Source organism: Mytilus edulis, chromosome 14 (assembly GCF_963676685.1).
Source record: "Mytilus edulis chromosome 14, xbMytEdul2.2, whole genome shotgun sequence".
Classification (NCBI taxonomy): Eukaryota; Metazoa; Mollusca; class Bivalvia; order Mytilida; family Mytilidae; genus Mytilus; species Mytilus edulis.
Window position 1 is genome coordinate 50,241,975 of NC_092357.1, and position 16,921 is coordinate 50,258,895.

General features: G+C 32.0%; 1 protein-coding gene across 1 annotated transcript in view; it reads right to left on the reverse strand.

Moving 5' to 3' along the window:
• The window catches only part of LOC139502579 (uncharacterized), a 35,887-nt gene extending 19,169 nt beyond the window's left edge, over positions 1 to 16,718 (reverse strand). The window contains exons 1-11 of the mRNA XM_071292084.1: positions 16,644 to 16,718; positions 10,828 to 10,857; positions 10,473 to 10,508; positions 9,329 to 9,376; positions 8,105 to 8,170; positions 6,485 to 6,544; positions 4,846 to 4,890; positions 3,215 to 3,271; positions 2,214 to 2,303; positions 1,487 to 1,558; positions 529 to 579 (exon numbers count right to left, since the gene is read on the reverse strand). Of these exons, the coding sequence (XP_071148185.1) occupies positions 529 to 579; positions 1,487 to 1,558; positions 2,214 to 2,303; positions 3,215 to 3,271; positions 4,846 to 4,890; positions 6,485 to 6,544; positions 8,105 to 8,170; positions 9,329 to 9,376; positions 10,473 to 10,508; positions 10,828 to 10,857; positions 16,644 to 16,668 (580 nt within the window). The 5' untranslated portion in view covers positions 16,669 to 16,718. The remainder of the gene's footprint in view (positions 1 to 528; positions 580 to 1,486; positions 1,559 to 2,213; positions 2,304 to 3,214; positions 3,272 to 4,845; positions 4,891 to 6,484; positions 6,545 to 8,104; positions 8,171 to 9,328; positions 9,377 to 10,472; positions 10,509 to 10,827; positions 10,858 to 16,643) is intronic.
• Between the last annotated feature and the right edge of the window lie 203 nt (positions 16,719 to 16,921).

The following is a 16,921-nucleotide window of genomic DNA, read 5'->3' on the forward strand; positions in this document are numbered from 1 at the left end:
TTGTCATATCACACAACTATTTTCCTACACCTTTTGTGAAAGTTTTTCAGACATCTGTGTTCGAATCGGTCATTTGAAATTCAAAGTACTGTTCAGAAAGACTGTTAATATCCAAACTAGTTACAAATATTGATAGTACTACGGCGTAATTTCTGTCAAGAACTTGATGAGTTATATATTTGCTCAAGTTTCACATCATGTCCTGCATATTTTGTTCATAGAATGATGTCTATGCAATGTAATAAAGATCCCCAGTTTTTGGTGGGGTTCGTGTTGCTTAGTCTTTAGTTTTATATGTTGTGTCTTGTGTACTATTATTTGTCTGTTTGTTTTGGTTTTTTTTTAGCCATGGCGTTGTCGGTTTATTTTCTATCTATGAGTTTGACTAATTAGTATATTTCGTCCCTCTTTTACCTTATATGCCATACTTTTATCCTATTGTAATTGAAACGTAACAATCATCTTTTTTTATTTTTTTTACCATTGTGAGGTAACCCCAAGGAATGCTATCCAGATCTTCAAAGTTACCTGATGTTGTAATAAACATAGTCGACACAGGAGCGCCTGTAGTTGGTGGATCTGAAATTTCAAAATAAAACATATAATGTACTGACATCAACCCCCAAGAACGTATTTATCCTTTTAGGTTTGATTTATTCCATCTTATGAAAATTCATTAATTGTTGGGTTTTTAAACAGCATTGTTTGAAAAACAAAACGTTTCCTAACATTTTTTTTCTTTTTCTTTAAAAGTAAATAAAACGCAACATAGAATACTAAAGACTAAAAAATCACGAGCACCACAAAAACCCGAGACATAAGAAGGATAATCATATGTTTCACCACTTGTGAAATCGTCGTTGTGCTCATGTTATTTCAAAACCAGTAATGAGTACAATACGATATTTCACATACTAGGGAGTCGTTTCAACTTCGTGGAGCAGGATCTGCTTACTCTTCCGGAGTACCCCCATTATTGGTTGGGTTTGTGATGCTTAGTCTTAAGTTTTCTATGTTGTGTCTTCTGTACTATTATTTGTAGTTTGTCTTTTCTATGGTATCTTTTGTCCCTCTTTTCGAGATATATATTCCAGATATAGACACTGATGGATGTTGCTACATACAAATGGAAATCAGCTCAGTTGTTGTAATGTTTAATTTCTACTCGATATCACTGTCTCATCTAGATGCAAGTCAAGATTTGAGACAGATTAAACTGAATGTTTGTATCCCTTTTAAAGTATAATGGATAGATACGCTCAAAATAATAACCAAACTTTGAATTACTAGCATTTAGTGAGAGGACATCAACTGTATAGTGGAACATGTGTATCAACTTTAGTTCCCAATAAGAACCAATGCTCTAATCTGTATATAGAAAACAATAAGTTTCAGACAAAATCAAATATAAAAACAGGTTTTGAACTTTAGATTTTGTTTTGATCTTTTTTTACTGCAATCTGTTTTTTGTGTGAATATGTCTTACCTGTTTGTTGTCCGGATTGTCCATTATGTCCAGTCTCCACGCAATGACAATTATTAGGTGATGAACGCATAGCTGGTTGGAAAAAAAATAAAAATAAGTACAATAAAAAATGAAGTAAAACCAAAACAAACAGTTGATGAATTCATTTGAATAGACGAGAACACTACAAAAACGGAGCAGGGAATATTTAGCACGTAAAAAGGAGAAAAGGTAAAATGTTTTAGTCCTTTCAAAATTATGTTAATTTCATTGATAATTAATCAGGAAAACATAAATATCAACTTGTTATTTACTTAGCTCAGGCATTGTATACCTGTTGTTATGATGAATTTAATCATTATGTTTAGATTAATGTTGGTCATATAGGTGTATTAACACACTCATTGCTAACAGATGTATAGGTTTGAGCGTTTCTGGTGAACGGAAATCACCAAAAGCGATTATGACGCAGTTAATTTATCAAGTGTATATTTCATTTACATAAGTAAAGAAATATCATCTGAGCCGTTACTGTGTCGTTTAAATATCAGTTTGAATATTACATGCATAGCAAAATAATATTTAGAATATTTACAATTTAATAATACAAAAGTCAAGAGATTTATTTTAAGATTTCCAATGAGAAACAATTAATTTTGAAAAAAAAATGCTCTCAGAATAAGTTCGTGTAGTTCAAAAAACATAAAAAAAATGATTGTCAACTAAGACTTGTAGCAAAGTTACTTACTAGTATCTAATATTTTTGTCAAATCAGATATACAAGTGCGATCGTATTGACCATGTCTATCCGTCGGTATCTGCTGCAGATCTTTCCATACTTTGAAGAAATCAATGTAGTTTAGGCATCATATCATCAAAAATTCATTGCAAAGGTTGCATTTACTCAAAGTTATTGAAATAAAGAAACTGGTGTGCTATGCATTAGTTCATGTCATTATCTGAACGTTGTTGTGAGGTTGCTATTTCATTTTCTTATTTTGCAAATAAACATGCCATGTGGAGTCAGAAATCTCAACAAATATAGTACAACGGTTCTGACATACAGGGGAAAAACTGAATAAAGCACCAAACAGTACTAGTTTATATGTAAAATACCTGTACCAAGTCAGGAATATGAGATTTATCATCCATTCGTTTGATGTGTTTGATGTGTTTGAGTTTTTGATTAAGGACTTTCCGATTTGAATTTTTCTCGGTGTTCGGTATTTTTGAGAAATCCTGGATGTTATTTTAATTTCAAATCACAAGTTTTTCTAAACATGTCATAGAGTGAACAAAATGTCTCAACTTTTAACTTGTTATTACTTTCTTTTTCAAATTGATGAAAGACTTAAAAACTCACCCCACCCCTTAAACCTCCAGATAAGAAAATCGTTAGTCGCATAGGAGAGCCGTATAGAAAATTGTATAATTGACATGAAACATGTTTTTAAAAACATAAAATAGAAAAATAATGAAACCAGGTTTAATGCACATTGCTAAACTTTGGGCATATAAAAGTTATTGTTCACTCGTGGCGTGATTGAAAACGTTTCATTTCATCAGATTGTATATAGATATAGTATATATATGCCTTTATATTATTTGAATAAGAACTATATTTTAGTATATGAATAAGTTGTGAGATCACAGTGTATTCTGCATATTTACACTTGTTTTACAGCAATGCAAAAGGGCAGGTAAATTCGTGCGTTTTGTGTTATTGGCATTTACGTAACCAGTACTCACAGAAAAGATGAGAGTTACAATTATGATGATGTGTATTTCCATAATGGTCAAGCAGTCCTGTGAAAGATATACAAAATACGAATTAGTAAATATTGCAATAAAAATTAATTTGATTACAAATAAGAATTTTTCTTTTATTCAGGCTAACTTCCACTAAATGTATAAACCATTTAAATAAATATAGCAATACAACAATGTCATTTTTTTTTTCAATTAACAAATTAATTATGAAGCCATTTACGAAGTATAGAACTCTTTCGGGTCACCTCGTCAAATTTTACATCGGAATATGCCGAGGTTTTTCTATTTGTGCTAATCTTTGATAATTCAACCGACCCAATAGATATCGTCTCATGCAATTTAAGCATGCTTTAAATAAAATAATCTGTCTTAAAACTTCCAGCTCACAAAATCATGAATTTGATATCCAACTAAAATTCCTATCCCATTATGCAAATTTTATCATGAAAGAGTTCATAACTGTTCTATTGAGAATTAGTAAAGATAAGGTCCAAAATATTTCCATTTATGCTTAGTCCCGGAAATCACGACAGAAAAAAAATAGAGAAGACGGAAGGTAGAAAAAATATTTTTAAAATATTTTATATACTGTGTATTCCTCTTTTTTTTGTTATCTTTCGTGTACTAATTTTCGAGGAACAATAAGTATATTCATGGATATTTTAAGTTTGTGGTTTTGCTCAAACGCTTAAAAATCGATGATTGGTCAAAAATTGGTATCCCACTTATTTTAGTGAATAAATTCATCAAAATAACAAAAATAACAGAATACACCGTGGACAACAAAGAATTTTCTGGACTTGAAGTGTTTATCCAAAACATGTTTAATTTAACTGTTCCTTAATAATAATTAAAAAAAGTCCTTAATCTGAGTGAGGAAACGCATCACAAATTCAAGTAGAAAGAGAGATAGGAAACAACCATACTCTATATTGTCTCTCAATAACGTCTATCAGGCTTTTATCTAAGCTAAGGATTTTTTTTTATCCCGGGAATAGATTATAAGTTGGTTGACCGTTATGGAATAAACGTTTCACAAATGATATCGGATATGTCCCTTATGTCGTAACTACAATCCCCTTCCCTTTCATGAATGTGACCTACTTAATTAGACTATTTACCGAATTTGTTAAAACATAAGCAACACGACGGGTGCCACATGTGGAGCAGGATCTGCCTACTCTTCCGGAGCACCTGAGATCACACCTAATTTTTGGTGGGGTTCGTGTTGCTTATTCTTTAGTTTTCTATGTTGTGTCATGTGTTCTTTTGTTTGTCTATTTGTCTTTTTCATTTTTAACCAGGCGTTGTCAGTTTATTTTCGATTTATGAGTTTGACTTCCCTCTGGTAACTTTCGTCCCTCTTTTACCTTAGCCGTATTTTGCACAACTTTTTGGGAATTGTTTTATCCTCAATGCTCTTCACCTTTGTACTTGTTTAGCTTTATAACTATTTTGATCTGAGCGTCACTGAAGAGTCGTATGTAGACGAAACGCGCGTCTGACGTATTTAATTATATTCCTGGTACTATTTTATCTTATTTTTCGTTTGTGCATTCAAAAATATAAATTGGTTGCTCTTTCATTTAATTTTATTTTAAAATACTCACGTTTAAAATGACTTTCACAATGATCATTTAATGAGTATGAGAATTCTACAAAAAAAAAGTTATATATATACATGTATATAAATAATTACCTAAAACATATGGATATGCATTTACATATCGAATGAAATTATGTAACCAACTTCTATAGGGCACTCTTTATGAAAGTAAATTCAGAGCAGTGCTTCGAATACACTAGCCATTTGTGAACTCTAATTCTTATAACTTGAAATCATCCTCATCGTTGATAAATTTATAAATAGATAATTATAAGAATTGAGGTGCCTACTCTCTCGTGAAAAGAACCCTTATATGATTTTTCTATTTTTTAACGATTCATTATCAAGCCTGTTGGACATGTAGATCCTTGTGTATTCTACAATTAATCCTTCCTTGGTTTTCAAATTATTGGGTTTGATGGTATATCAAACACAATGTTTTGGACGAATCAAATCTATAAAGTTTAAAATTAATTTATAATTTTAAAACTTTATGATTATGATAGAATAAAGAAAATTTGATAACTATAATTCGATAAAAATGAAATAATAGAGTAAATGTAAAACTGGAAGTAAACATACAAGACTTAAAACTCTGAGTTCTCAACACTATTTCTACGAGTCTCCTTTAAAAATGATATGCATTTTTATTTCATTGATTTAAGGGTCACTGATTCTTTTTTGCCTGGTTAATCATTCAATTGTATATGTTATATTCACACCATTCAAAAATATGTGATCCTACTACTTTCTGTATGTGCCTGTCTCAAGTCGGGAGCCAACCATTCAGTAGTAGTCGTTGGTTCGTGTCTGTCATATTTGTTGTTCCTCAATTGAATTTATATAAAACAGATCATTGTAGTTCTTGTTTGAATTACATCGCATCTATCTTTTTGTTGCCGTTTATATGTTACCTACACATGCTGACTTCCACATAAAATGAACTCTAGTTACCTCTTTGGCAGTCATACCACATCTCCTTAGTCACGACGTTACGTGTAATGTTGCCATTTTGTGCCTTGTATGTTATGCAGAGGATTAGAATATGTATCCTCATTGAAAACAAAATTGTATGCCATAATACTTTAAATCAAAATGGAAAAATCATAAAGCTGAGTTTCTTTTTAAATTAAAGACATCTAGTGACTGATTTGCATATTTCTCAATGACATTTGGTTTAATATCAGTATGATAAAATGGGGATGTTGGATATTTGTGAATCAAACAGCTACCTAGCATCATTCAGCAGTGGCCTCGGTGGCCAAGTGGTGTACTACTGTAATCACTAGCCAGTCAAAACTGAGGTTGTGAGTTCGAACTCCTCTCGTAAGGGTGCATTCGACTCCAATCTTAATCGACTTGGATTGTCAACTTTCCTATTGAAGGTCGGTATTTCCCCCCCCCCCCTTTCTAGGCAACTCAGCTTTTTCCACCAATAAAAACTGACCGCCACGAAATAGCCCAATTTGTCGCTTAAAGGTGGCTTAAAAACACCAACAATCAATCATTCAGCAGTAAAACAATAAAAAGAGTATACCTTTTAATCTAAATCGATAAAATACATGGATGTCTTAAAAAAAATAGATATGTTTACGTTTCTGAATATAATAACACCACTGAAAATATTAGTTTAACAATCTTACGCCAGGATGAATAGTGTCCTGTACATCCACACTGGCTCACATCATACTGTCGAAATTTATCTACAATATATACGTTAATTTGAGAAAAACGTAACAAAAACTGCTTGGTTTTGCAACCAAAATGAATGACAATATGTGACTAGAACTGTATCTTATCATTGGTCCCATGTACATATATGTCTAAAAAGTATACAAATTAACACCAATTAGAATAAACAGTCAATAGCAGTGTTTTAAGATGACAGATATCCTTTATTGGAATAATGCAACTTGGCAGATTATTCTAATATTGCTAAAACAATCTCAAAAGAATAGTAAGTTGCGATAAGAACTGGAAACTGAAAAATTTCACACAAGTTAAGTACAATGTAACCTGTCTAATCCGACACCTGAGTATTCCAACATCCTGCTTTAACCGACATATTTTCATAGTCCTAAAATATGCCTATCCTTGCAGAAAAAAAACCTGATTATTCTGACACCCTGCTTAATTTGACATTTTTTTCTGACCTCTCAGTGTTTCGGATAACACAGAATACACTGTAATTACATCAGAGATTGCGTAGATATAAATCCTCAATCAATAACACTACTCAATTAGAAACGGTATCATGCAAAACATTTCAAAGTTGTCGAAGTTTAATTTGACAAAAGAGATGATTTCAGCTTTCCAATTGTGAACTTTCCATTTCTAAGTAGCAACATTCCAGCAGCACCTGCATACGGGGTATATATCTCCCAATTGATACGCTATTCTCGTGCTTGCATTTCCTATCATGATTTTCTTGATAGAGGGTTACTGCTCACAAGGAAGCTATTAAACCAAAAGTTCCAAATGGTGAAGTTGAAATCATCCCTTCGTAAATTTTACGGACGCCATCACGAGTTGGTTGACCGTTATGGAATAACCGCTTCACTAATGATATCGGATATGTTCCTTACGTCGTAACTACAATCCCCTTCCCTTTCATGAATGTGACCTACCGAATTAGACTATTTACCGGATTTGTAATCACATAAGCAACACGACGGGTGCCACATGTGGAGCAGGATCTGCTTACCCTTCCGGAGCACCTGAGATCACCCCTAGTTTTTTATGGGGTTCGTGTTGTTTATTCTTTAGTTTTCTATGTTGTGTCATGTGTACTATTGTTTTTCTGTTTGTCTTTTTCATTTTTAGCCATGGCGTTGTCAGTTTGTTTTAGATTTATGAGTTTGACTGTCCCTTTGGTATCTTTCGTCCCTCTTTTTTTAAGTGATTTCAACAGAGGCTGTGTATTCATACATTCCAAATGAATACCACTTTTTGATTTGGATTGGTATAATTTTAATTTTAAAAGTTGACGAAGGGTATGAATTCAGAACAGAGAGTGTTGTGTATTCATACATTCCTAATTTATAGCATTGTGCGATTTTAAATGATAGAAATCTAGAATTTTCGAGTGACCGATGGCAGAGACTGCTTAGTAAAAAAAACCAAATACATAGCACTTCGCAAAATACCTAGTATATAAGAACTGGTATCATATGCACTTTCTTAATTAAGGGCTGTATTTTGGATTCGTATTGTCTAAAGTCTTTTATTATAATTTTTGAAACAGTTCATATTTACAAACATACCATACATTCTCTGTGCTGCAAGATGTTTGCAAGAAGTATGACTTATGCCGTTTAATAGATGCCAAACTGAAATACAAATAAACATAGTATAGGACATACAAGGTGTCGACTGTTTTTATTTCAACATGGAAAAACTCTTTATTATATGAATGCAAACATGAACATGAACAGTTGCATCTATTTCAGGACTGCTTAGTTCAAAAATATTTCTGAAAGGCCATGTTGTTTGCTTGTTCGACTTTGTAGTTACGATTATGAGATTACTCATCAGACAACGTCTAGATAATTTTTTGTTGGTAGGCTGTAAAATTGAGAATGGAAATGGGGAATGTGTCAAAGAGACAACAACCCAACCACAGAACAGACAACAGCCGAAGGCCACCAATAGGTCTTCAATGCAACAAGAAACTCCCGCACCCGGGGGTGTCCTTCAGTTGGCCGCTTAACAAATATGTATACTTATTCAGTGATAATGGACGTCATACTAAACTCCGAATTATACTCTAGAAATTAAAATTAAAAATCATACAAGACTAACAAAGTCCAGAGGCTCCTGACTTGGGACAGGCGAAAAAATTTGGACGGGTTGAACATGTTTTTTAAGACCTCAACCCTCCCCCTTTACCTCTAGCCAATGTAGAGTAACAAACACACAACAGTACGCACAGTAAAACTCAGTTTAAGAGAAGTCCGAGTCCGATGTCAGAATAGGAAACAAAAGAAAATAATACATTTATAACAACAGACTACTATATATATATATATATGTCCATATATTTCAAATTTGTTACTGCTATACATTCTCCTTCATTGACGATTATGATATAGAGGGTTTTGATGAAATATAGAACTGCTTTTGAGAACATTATCAGAGACAAAGATAATGCTAAGAATTTGCTCTGTAAAACGTCATCCTATTCGATTTTTATATATATATAAATAAGACTGGCCGTTAAAGCACTGTGTCTTGTTGAATAATTGTCTCATGATTGTCTACGCTATTTCCTTTTTTATTTAATTTAGCTAAAATGACTTAGTCCTGTAACAAAGGGTTCAAAAGGTCCACACAGCACAGTATATATTGTACTTGTGTTTAGGAATGTTGCTCTTCTTACTTATATGTTAGGCTTCTAGTTCGTTTGGTATGACTTTTTTATTGATTTATATGAAATACAAAATGTCTGATAAATAATCTCATAATATATAACGTGTTTATATATTTACCTTGAGAGTCGGGTAGGCATGGGTTATTTTCAATAGCACTAAACAACGCTGTAAAAAAACACAACTGTTAATTTTCTGAAATGAAGATTTTTAACTGACATTCGCCTAATTATTTGTACTTTTGTGCGTTTAAATTGCAATTTGCTTATTTTTAGCATGTAGGGAAATTCGTTATTCTATATAGTTTCAACTGTGTTCGGTTTTATATTATATACTGTTGCCTTTATTTATATGTATACACATAATGTACTTGTAACAAAATCATGGTGATCCATTCGAACAATTTCTTCCTGGAAACACATATTTTATTTTCAGTTTAAAAATTAATGTTATCAATGGAAAATGTCTAATATAAAAGAATCATAATCATGCAGTTTTATTCAGTCCAAGCCCGATTTGTTGATTATCTTCCAAAATTTCCATGAATAATAAGAAAGATAAAAATGTTTGCAATATCTCGATTAGAACCGTATGCTGTGCAGATGACTTGACATGAATGTCTGACAAACTGTGTCGTAACATTAAAGGATAAATCGATAATGAATGTGTGAAGTGCTGTGGTAGAACGTTACACGATGACTTGTTACGAAGATCTGAAATACTGTTCAGCAACAGTTGTTTTTCAAATAGTCCGATTGTTGGCGTTAGTTTAAATATCAGTTCAGTGTGTTTGTTGTTTCATTATTTTCCTGTTATAGTTGATGTGTTTCCCTAGACCCAGATTAGTTTTCGCTTAATCGATTTATTTCTATTGAACAGATGTTTACTTCTGTTGCCTTTTTAAACAATATATCGATTCGATCCTTTGTGTTAATCTTGCACATAATCTTTATGTCAACGCTTAATGATAACTCGATAAAAGCATGTGCAGAAAAGAGTCATAATTTCACACGACCAACAAGATAAAACATAGTGTTTTTCTCTGTTAGACGATACGATGCTGTACCAAAATATTACATGATAACCCGATAAGGCCGCTGTCCATTGTAACAGTTTCTTCAACAATCAAAGATATCAAAATTCCAAGTAAACAACACATTTAAGAGAAGACATGATATAACAACCGATAAGGTTTATATATATATATATATATATATATATATATATATATATATATATATGTGTGTGTATAAAATATTACAACCTTTATACGACTGATCATTTCTGCAGTAACTTTGAGCTGTTAAAAAAGAAAACAATAGTAAATCAGTGGAATACAATAAGTGTATTGGCATGCTTACGTATGAGTGTTCGCGTGTGGATAGGTGTGTTTACTTTTTTTTCTATTGTTGTAGTGATAATCGTCTCCAATTGGATTCCAATGATTTAACCATTTCCAGTATTTCGAAGTTAGCAGATTATTGGAGACTTAAGATTCATGATACATCTCAAATTAAAATGTTGCTAATTATCCAAAGAAAAAAAAGAAAAAGCGTTTCAAAATAAACATTTTCAAAAGATTGTTTTAAGCACCCTACACATTTCAATGGTTAACATACCTTGAACAGTTGATTGCAACAAAATGGCAACTGCAATAAAAATGATTGGCACATTAATTATCACATATACTAGTCAACAAAAGTAACGATACACAAGTTTCAATTCCAGTTTATTCTAAAATATAATATATAGAAAAAAACATGTTTAATTTATCCAATGAAATAAATCATTTACAAATCGTTGCATAATTATGAATAAAAGAATTTAACCAAATTGGAAAAGGAGAATATACCGTGTTATTGAACACAGAGGTCAAATTTATTTTGTGGAAAATGCTGACAAAAGTCGGCACTTAATTACAAAGATGAGAAAAGGCATTAAATGTTTTAAGCAAACCATGTTTAAATTTAATATAATATCGATTTTGAATTTTTGGGTGAAAATACGATGTTTGCAAATAACAATCATTGCAAACAATAAATATTCTTGTATTTGCCTTAAATCAATGGTTCTGATAATAATACAACACTCGGTTACATTAGACCAATTGGGCAATCAATTACAAGTACAGCGTATCCGATTTCTTTATATATCGGAAATGCATTGCCTTGTGTCGTTTCTTTTGTTGACTAGTATATTATACAAAGGGCATCCAAATGGACAATACTCAACTTTGTACTTGATTTGGCAATGATTTAAATATTTAAATTCCAGCTTCACTGGTGAATCTTTTGAAGACGATCCGCGCGTCTAGTGTACACATGTTTTATCCTGGTATTTATGATGAGTTGTGGTAATACATTTTTTACATTATATATACTTGTAACAAAATAGTTTCTTTACCACGCTTATATTGTTCATTTAATGAGAGTAATTAATGAATTACTCCAAGGCAACAGTAGTATACCAGTGTTCAAATATTATACTTTGATTGAGAAAAAATAAATCCGGGTTACAAACTAAAACAAAGGAACAAGAAAACACTGAAGTGTATCAAAACAAACACTAACATACATAGAAACGATAGCAACTGCCATATTCCTGACTTAGTGCTTGACATTTTAAGAATTTTTTTTAACATAGCCAATCCTCACACTTTATGACAATGTTAAAAAAAAACCATCTCGTTAAAATGAAAACACTACGCGACAGAAACACAACACAAACACACGCAATTCATCACAGATAATCGCTTAAACAAATAATATAATAGTCGACACAAAAAGGAAACCGCAGAACAACAATAAACATATACCATTAACAAAGGAAAAATGGGTATACCAAGTAAAGCATATAGCAGTTATTTTTTATCCTTTCCTTTTTAATTATATATTTGATCTTTTAATTTGTCAGGTTTTATGGACTTTTCCCTGTCCTATTTTCCTTCGAGTTCGGTATTTATGTTAATACTTAAATACAATCGGTGATATTAATTGCCAATTTTTGATGACCAACGTCAAGCAAGGACAAAAATACTTACTAGTAGATATTAAAAAAAGATAAGGACGATAACTCTTCAATGATAACAAAAATGAACCTAAACATATAATGAAGAAGCTTGTAAAGTATTATTAACTATCATGTTTATCTTGAAAAAAGGAAAAAAGAATGAGTGTGCTATACTAGAAGGTATAGTACGTTATGATGCCATTTTGATTTTGATAAAACGAATAGTTTTGGCGTTGAAAAAGTAGCCTGATTAGTACTTTTTGCCACCAGTTTAATCTCCAGGAAAGAATTGTAGCAAAACTAGCTTGTGCAATACATTATACTTCTATTTTAATCTTGATGAAAAAAATGTATGACTGTATAAACTAGCTTGCGTTGTACTTTATGCTACCATTTTTTTTTTTAATAAAAGAAATGACGAGTGGTGGTGGTAAACTAACTTGCATAGTCTTGAATGAAGAAAAAGCTTGAAAAAGAAGTTTAAAAATACGAACTAGAATAGGAAAAGGAATACATGTTCAGTAGTGTTATTAACTCAATACTAAATATTTAGTATGTATAATTACATGAAGAAATGTATTGACTCTTCATACTAATAGATAACCGAATTCGTAAAAAAAGTCAGGGGCCTTACAAATATCATATAAGCGTCACTGGTGAAATTTTGTAGACGAAACGTGCGTACGGCTTACAAAATTTAAATCTTTGTATCTATGATGATTTTATCTTGTTAGAGAATGTTTAGAAATAACACTCCAGTGACCGAGACGGCTGCACAGAAGCAGGCCATTAAAACAAACAAGGTCAATACAACAGCAGATATGTCATTATAGAAATTAATGAATTAGTGAATACAAAATCTTTCTGTTTTGCTGGATTTCGTATTTGCCCATTAGTAAGATAGCGATTTTTATCTTAGCAATCGTGTTAATTTGATATCAGAGTTAAATTATGATTACCTACATTTTGAAGAAAGATAGAATTCATATTATTTCTGTGTTTTTTGTAATCTCCTCCTTAATTTTTTACTTGATATGTATAAACTTTCTGTAAGTACTTCCGAGATGTGTACATATTGATCACCGGTCTTTGAAGATTTCTCATGATTACGTGAAGTTGAACTTTACGCTTTAAATTGCATGATTTGAATTTTAATATTTTGAATTTCTGCTATTTTTTCAACATTAAAATGATAATTAAAATTGAGAATGGAAATGGGGAATGTGTCAAAGAGACAACAACCCGACCAAATAAAAAACAACAGCAGAGGGTCACCAACAGGTCTTCAATGTAGCGAGAAATTCCCGCACCCTGAGGCGTCCTTCAGCTGGCCCCTAAACAAATATATACTAGTCCAGTGATAATGAACGCCATACTAATTTCCAAATTGTACACAAGAAACTAAAATTAAAATAATACAAGACTAACAAAGGCCAGAGGCTCCTGACTTGGGACAGGCGCAAAAATGCGGCGGGGTTAAACATGTTTGTGAGATCTCAACCCTCCCCCTATACCTCTAACCAATGTAGTAAAGTAAACGCATAACAATACGCACATTAAAATTCAGTTCAAGAGAAATCCGAGTCTGATGTCAGAAGATGTAACCAAAGAAAATAAACAAAATGACAATAATACATAAATAACAACAGACTACTAGCAGTTAACTGACATGCCAGCTCCAGACTTCAATTAAACTGACTGAAAGATTATGATTTCATCATATGAACATCAGGCACAATCCGTCCCGTTAGGGGTTTAGTATCATACCATCATAACATATATGAGAAGAACATAACCCGTGTCATGCCAACAACTGTTTTTAGAATAAATGTGTTTAGTTCCGATGCAAAGACCTTATCAGTGACTCAATATTAACGCCAAAATATGCAATCTTTAATGACTTGACAACAGTATCGTAATTATATCCCTTCTTAATAAGTCTATTCAAAGGTTTTGTAAGTTTCTGAGGTGAATACTGACACCTTTGTGCTTTATAAAGAATATTACCATAAAAAATTGGATGTGAAATACCTGAACGTATTAGAAGTCTGCATGTTGAGCTATATTTACGAATGATGTCTTTATACCGATGATAAAATTTAGTAAATGTTTTGACTAGTTTGTGATATCGAAAACCCTGGTGTAATAATTTTTCAGTAATACATAAATTTCTCTCGTTAAAATCTAAAACATTGTTACATACACGAGCGAATCGTACAAGTTGAGATATATAAACACCATAAGATGGTGACAAGGGAACGTCACCATCTAAAAACGGATAATTAACGATAGGAAATGAAAAATCATCCCTTTTATCATAAATTTTAGTATTCAGCTTTCCATTAGTGATATAGATATCAAGATCGAGAAAAGGGCAGTGGTCAATGTTAGTATTAGCTTTATTTAAAGTAAGTTCAACAGGATAAATTTCATTAATATACATACTGAAGTCGTCATTATTGAGAGCCAAAATGTCATCCAAATATCTAAAAGTATTATTAAATTTGTTTATCAGATGTTGTTTCGATGGGTCTTTGCTTATTTTTGTCATAAATTGTAACTCATAACAATACAAAAACAGGTCCGCAATAAGTGGTGCACAGTTAGTCCCCATTGGAATTCCGATAATCTGACGATATACGGAATTTCCAAAGCGAACAAAAATGTTATCTAGTAAAAATTCAAGGGCATATATAGTATCAAAGCATGTCCAATTAACATAGTTTTTTTGTTTATTGCTACTAAAAAATGACCTAAAAGAGTTTGAACATATATATTCACATTCTGATTTTTTGAATGCCCATTTAATTAGGTGTGTGAATTTTTTCTTAATGAGAATGTGAGGCAATGTGGTATACAGGGTAGAAAAATCAAAACTTTGAACAGATTCAAAATCACCAATATAAGCATGCAATTTATCAAGTACTTCCAACGAGTTCTTGACACTCCAAAAGTAATTTATTCCACTATTTTCGAAGGCCTTATTTGAACAATTTATTATCAGGTTTTTAATTGTACCAAGTGTGCTGGTAAGAAGAATAGACAATTTAGTAGTTGAACAATGGCTTGAAGACGAAATAAATCTATATTTGTAAGGGGTTTTGTGTAGCTTCGGAAGCCAATACATAGTTGGGACTTTCATTGTATTTGGCTCTGCTTGTAAAGCGGTGGCTAAAAGTTTATGTTTGTTACAGATTTCGTTTTCTGAAAATGGAGTCAGTTGGAATGTTGGTGAATTGGTGATTTCCTTTTTCAGAACCTCAATGTAAAATTTACGTCAAACAATAATAATATTATTAGCAGCTTTATCTGCCGGGACAAAAACAAATTCCTTGGCTAGTTCTTTTAGTTTATGTTTGATACGAGAAATAGGTTTATTGTGGTTATTGTTTATAGTAAAATGTTCTTTAAAATGTTGAATACGTATATCAACTATCTTCATTACTGAATTAAAAAAAGAATCCAAAGATTTTTTGTCAGCTTTTTCCCGTTTTTAACCGACGTACATTGTTAAGATAAGAACATCACAATTAATGCGACTTTTTCGAAACGCAAATTTAATACCGCCGCGTGTCTTTCGCCGTCGTTTTTTATTATTAGAATTTCATTTTTTATAAATGATAGACACGATTTTTAAAATGCCTAGAGAAAATCAAAACGCATAAATCGAAAAGGATGACAAACAGTTTGCCATTAGGTGGAAAAGATAAACAGATTTCAGTGAAGAAAGATACATAACTGAGTGTAATATGTGATTCTTTTGTGTAATGAACTTACATAATGTTGGAAAAAAAACTATGACATTTCATCGAAGAAAAGCTGAGGGGGGTCGGTTGCCGAGTTGTCTAAGTAGTTACTACTGTAATAACTAGCCAGTCAACACTGAGGTTTTGACTTCGAACACCGCTCGTGTGGGTACACTCGACTACAATCTTAAATGACTGGGATTGAAAAAAAATTGTATCGAAGGTCGGTGGTTTTCTCTGGGCACTCCGGCTTCCTCCACCAATAAAAACTGACCGCCACGAAATGGCCTAAATGCGGTGCTTAAAATTGGCTTGAAAACGCCAAAAATCAATCAAATCTAAGTTAAGCTTCAAACAAATTTATCGATATAATTTAACTTTACAAAATACGAATCAATACGAAATTCGTCGTATTTTAAATGAACAATTACTATATTATCATTATGGCATTATTTACACATTATGGGTTCATTTCAATACAACTATGGATTAGTAATGCCACTAAAATGATAATCGCAGTACAAATGCACTAAAAATCAGATTTATATAACTATCTCATTGAAGAAAGCATTTATGTAGTGCATTTTGCTCAAATCAATTTTAAATCAAATAGCAAGGCTAAGATGCATTACATTACAGGTTACCAGTAGTTCAACTTGGGTTTATCTTAACAAACTTACCAACAGCAACGTGAAGCAACCCCATGTTTGTCACTGTTCAACTGTTCTTATCTAATTCGTGACAATTCAGTAAATCTGCAAAGGTCAGTTATATGCGTGACACAATTGAAATTTGGATCTAAATATGTCTATCATAGTTGTTAAGTGTATTCTCGAAGTCCCACTCCTGACAACACACCACAATAATTCTGCATTATGCAAAAACAAATATTGGAGTACCAGTTAAATTCAATATCTTGACTATATTTCACATTCGGTCAATAGAAAAAGATGGTTAA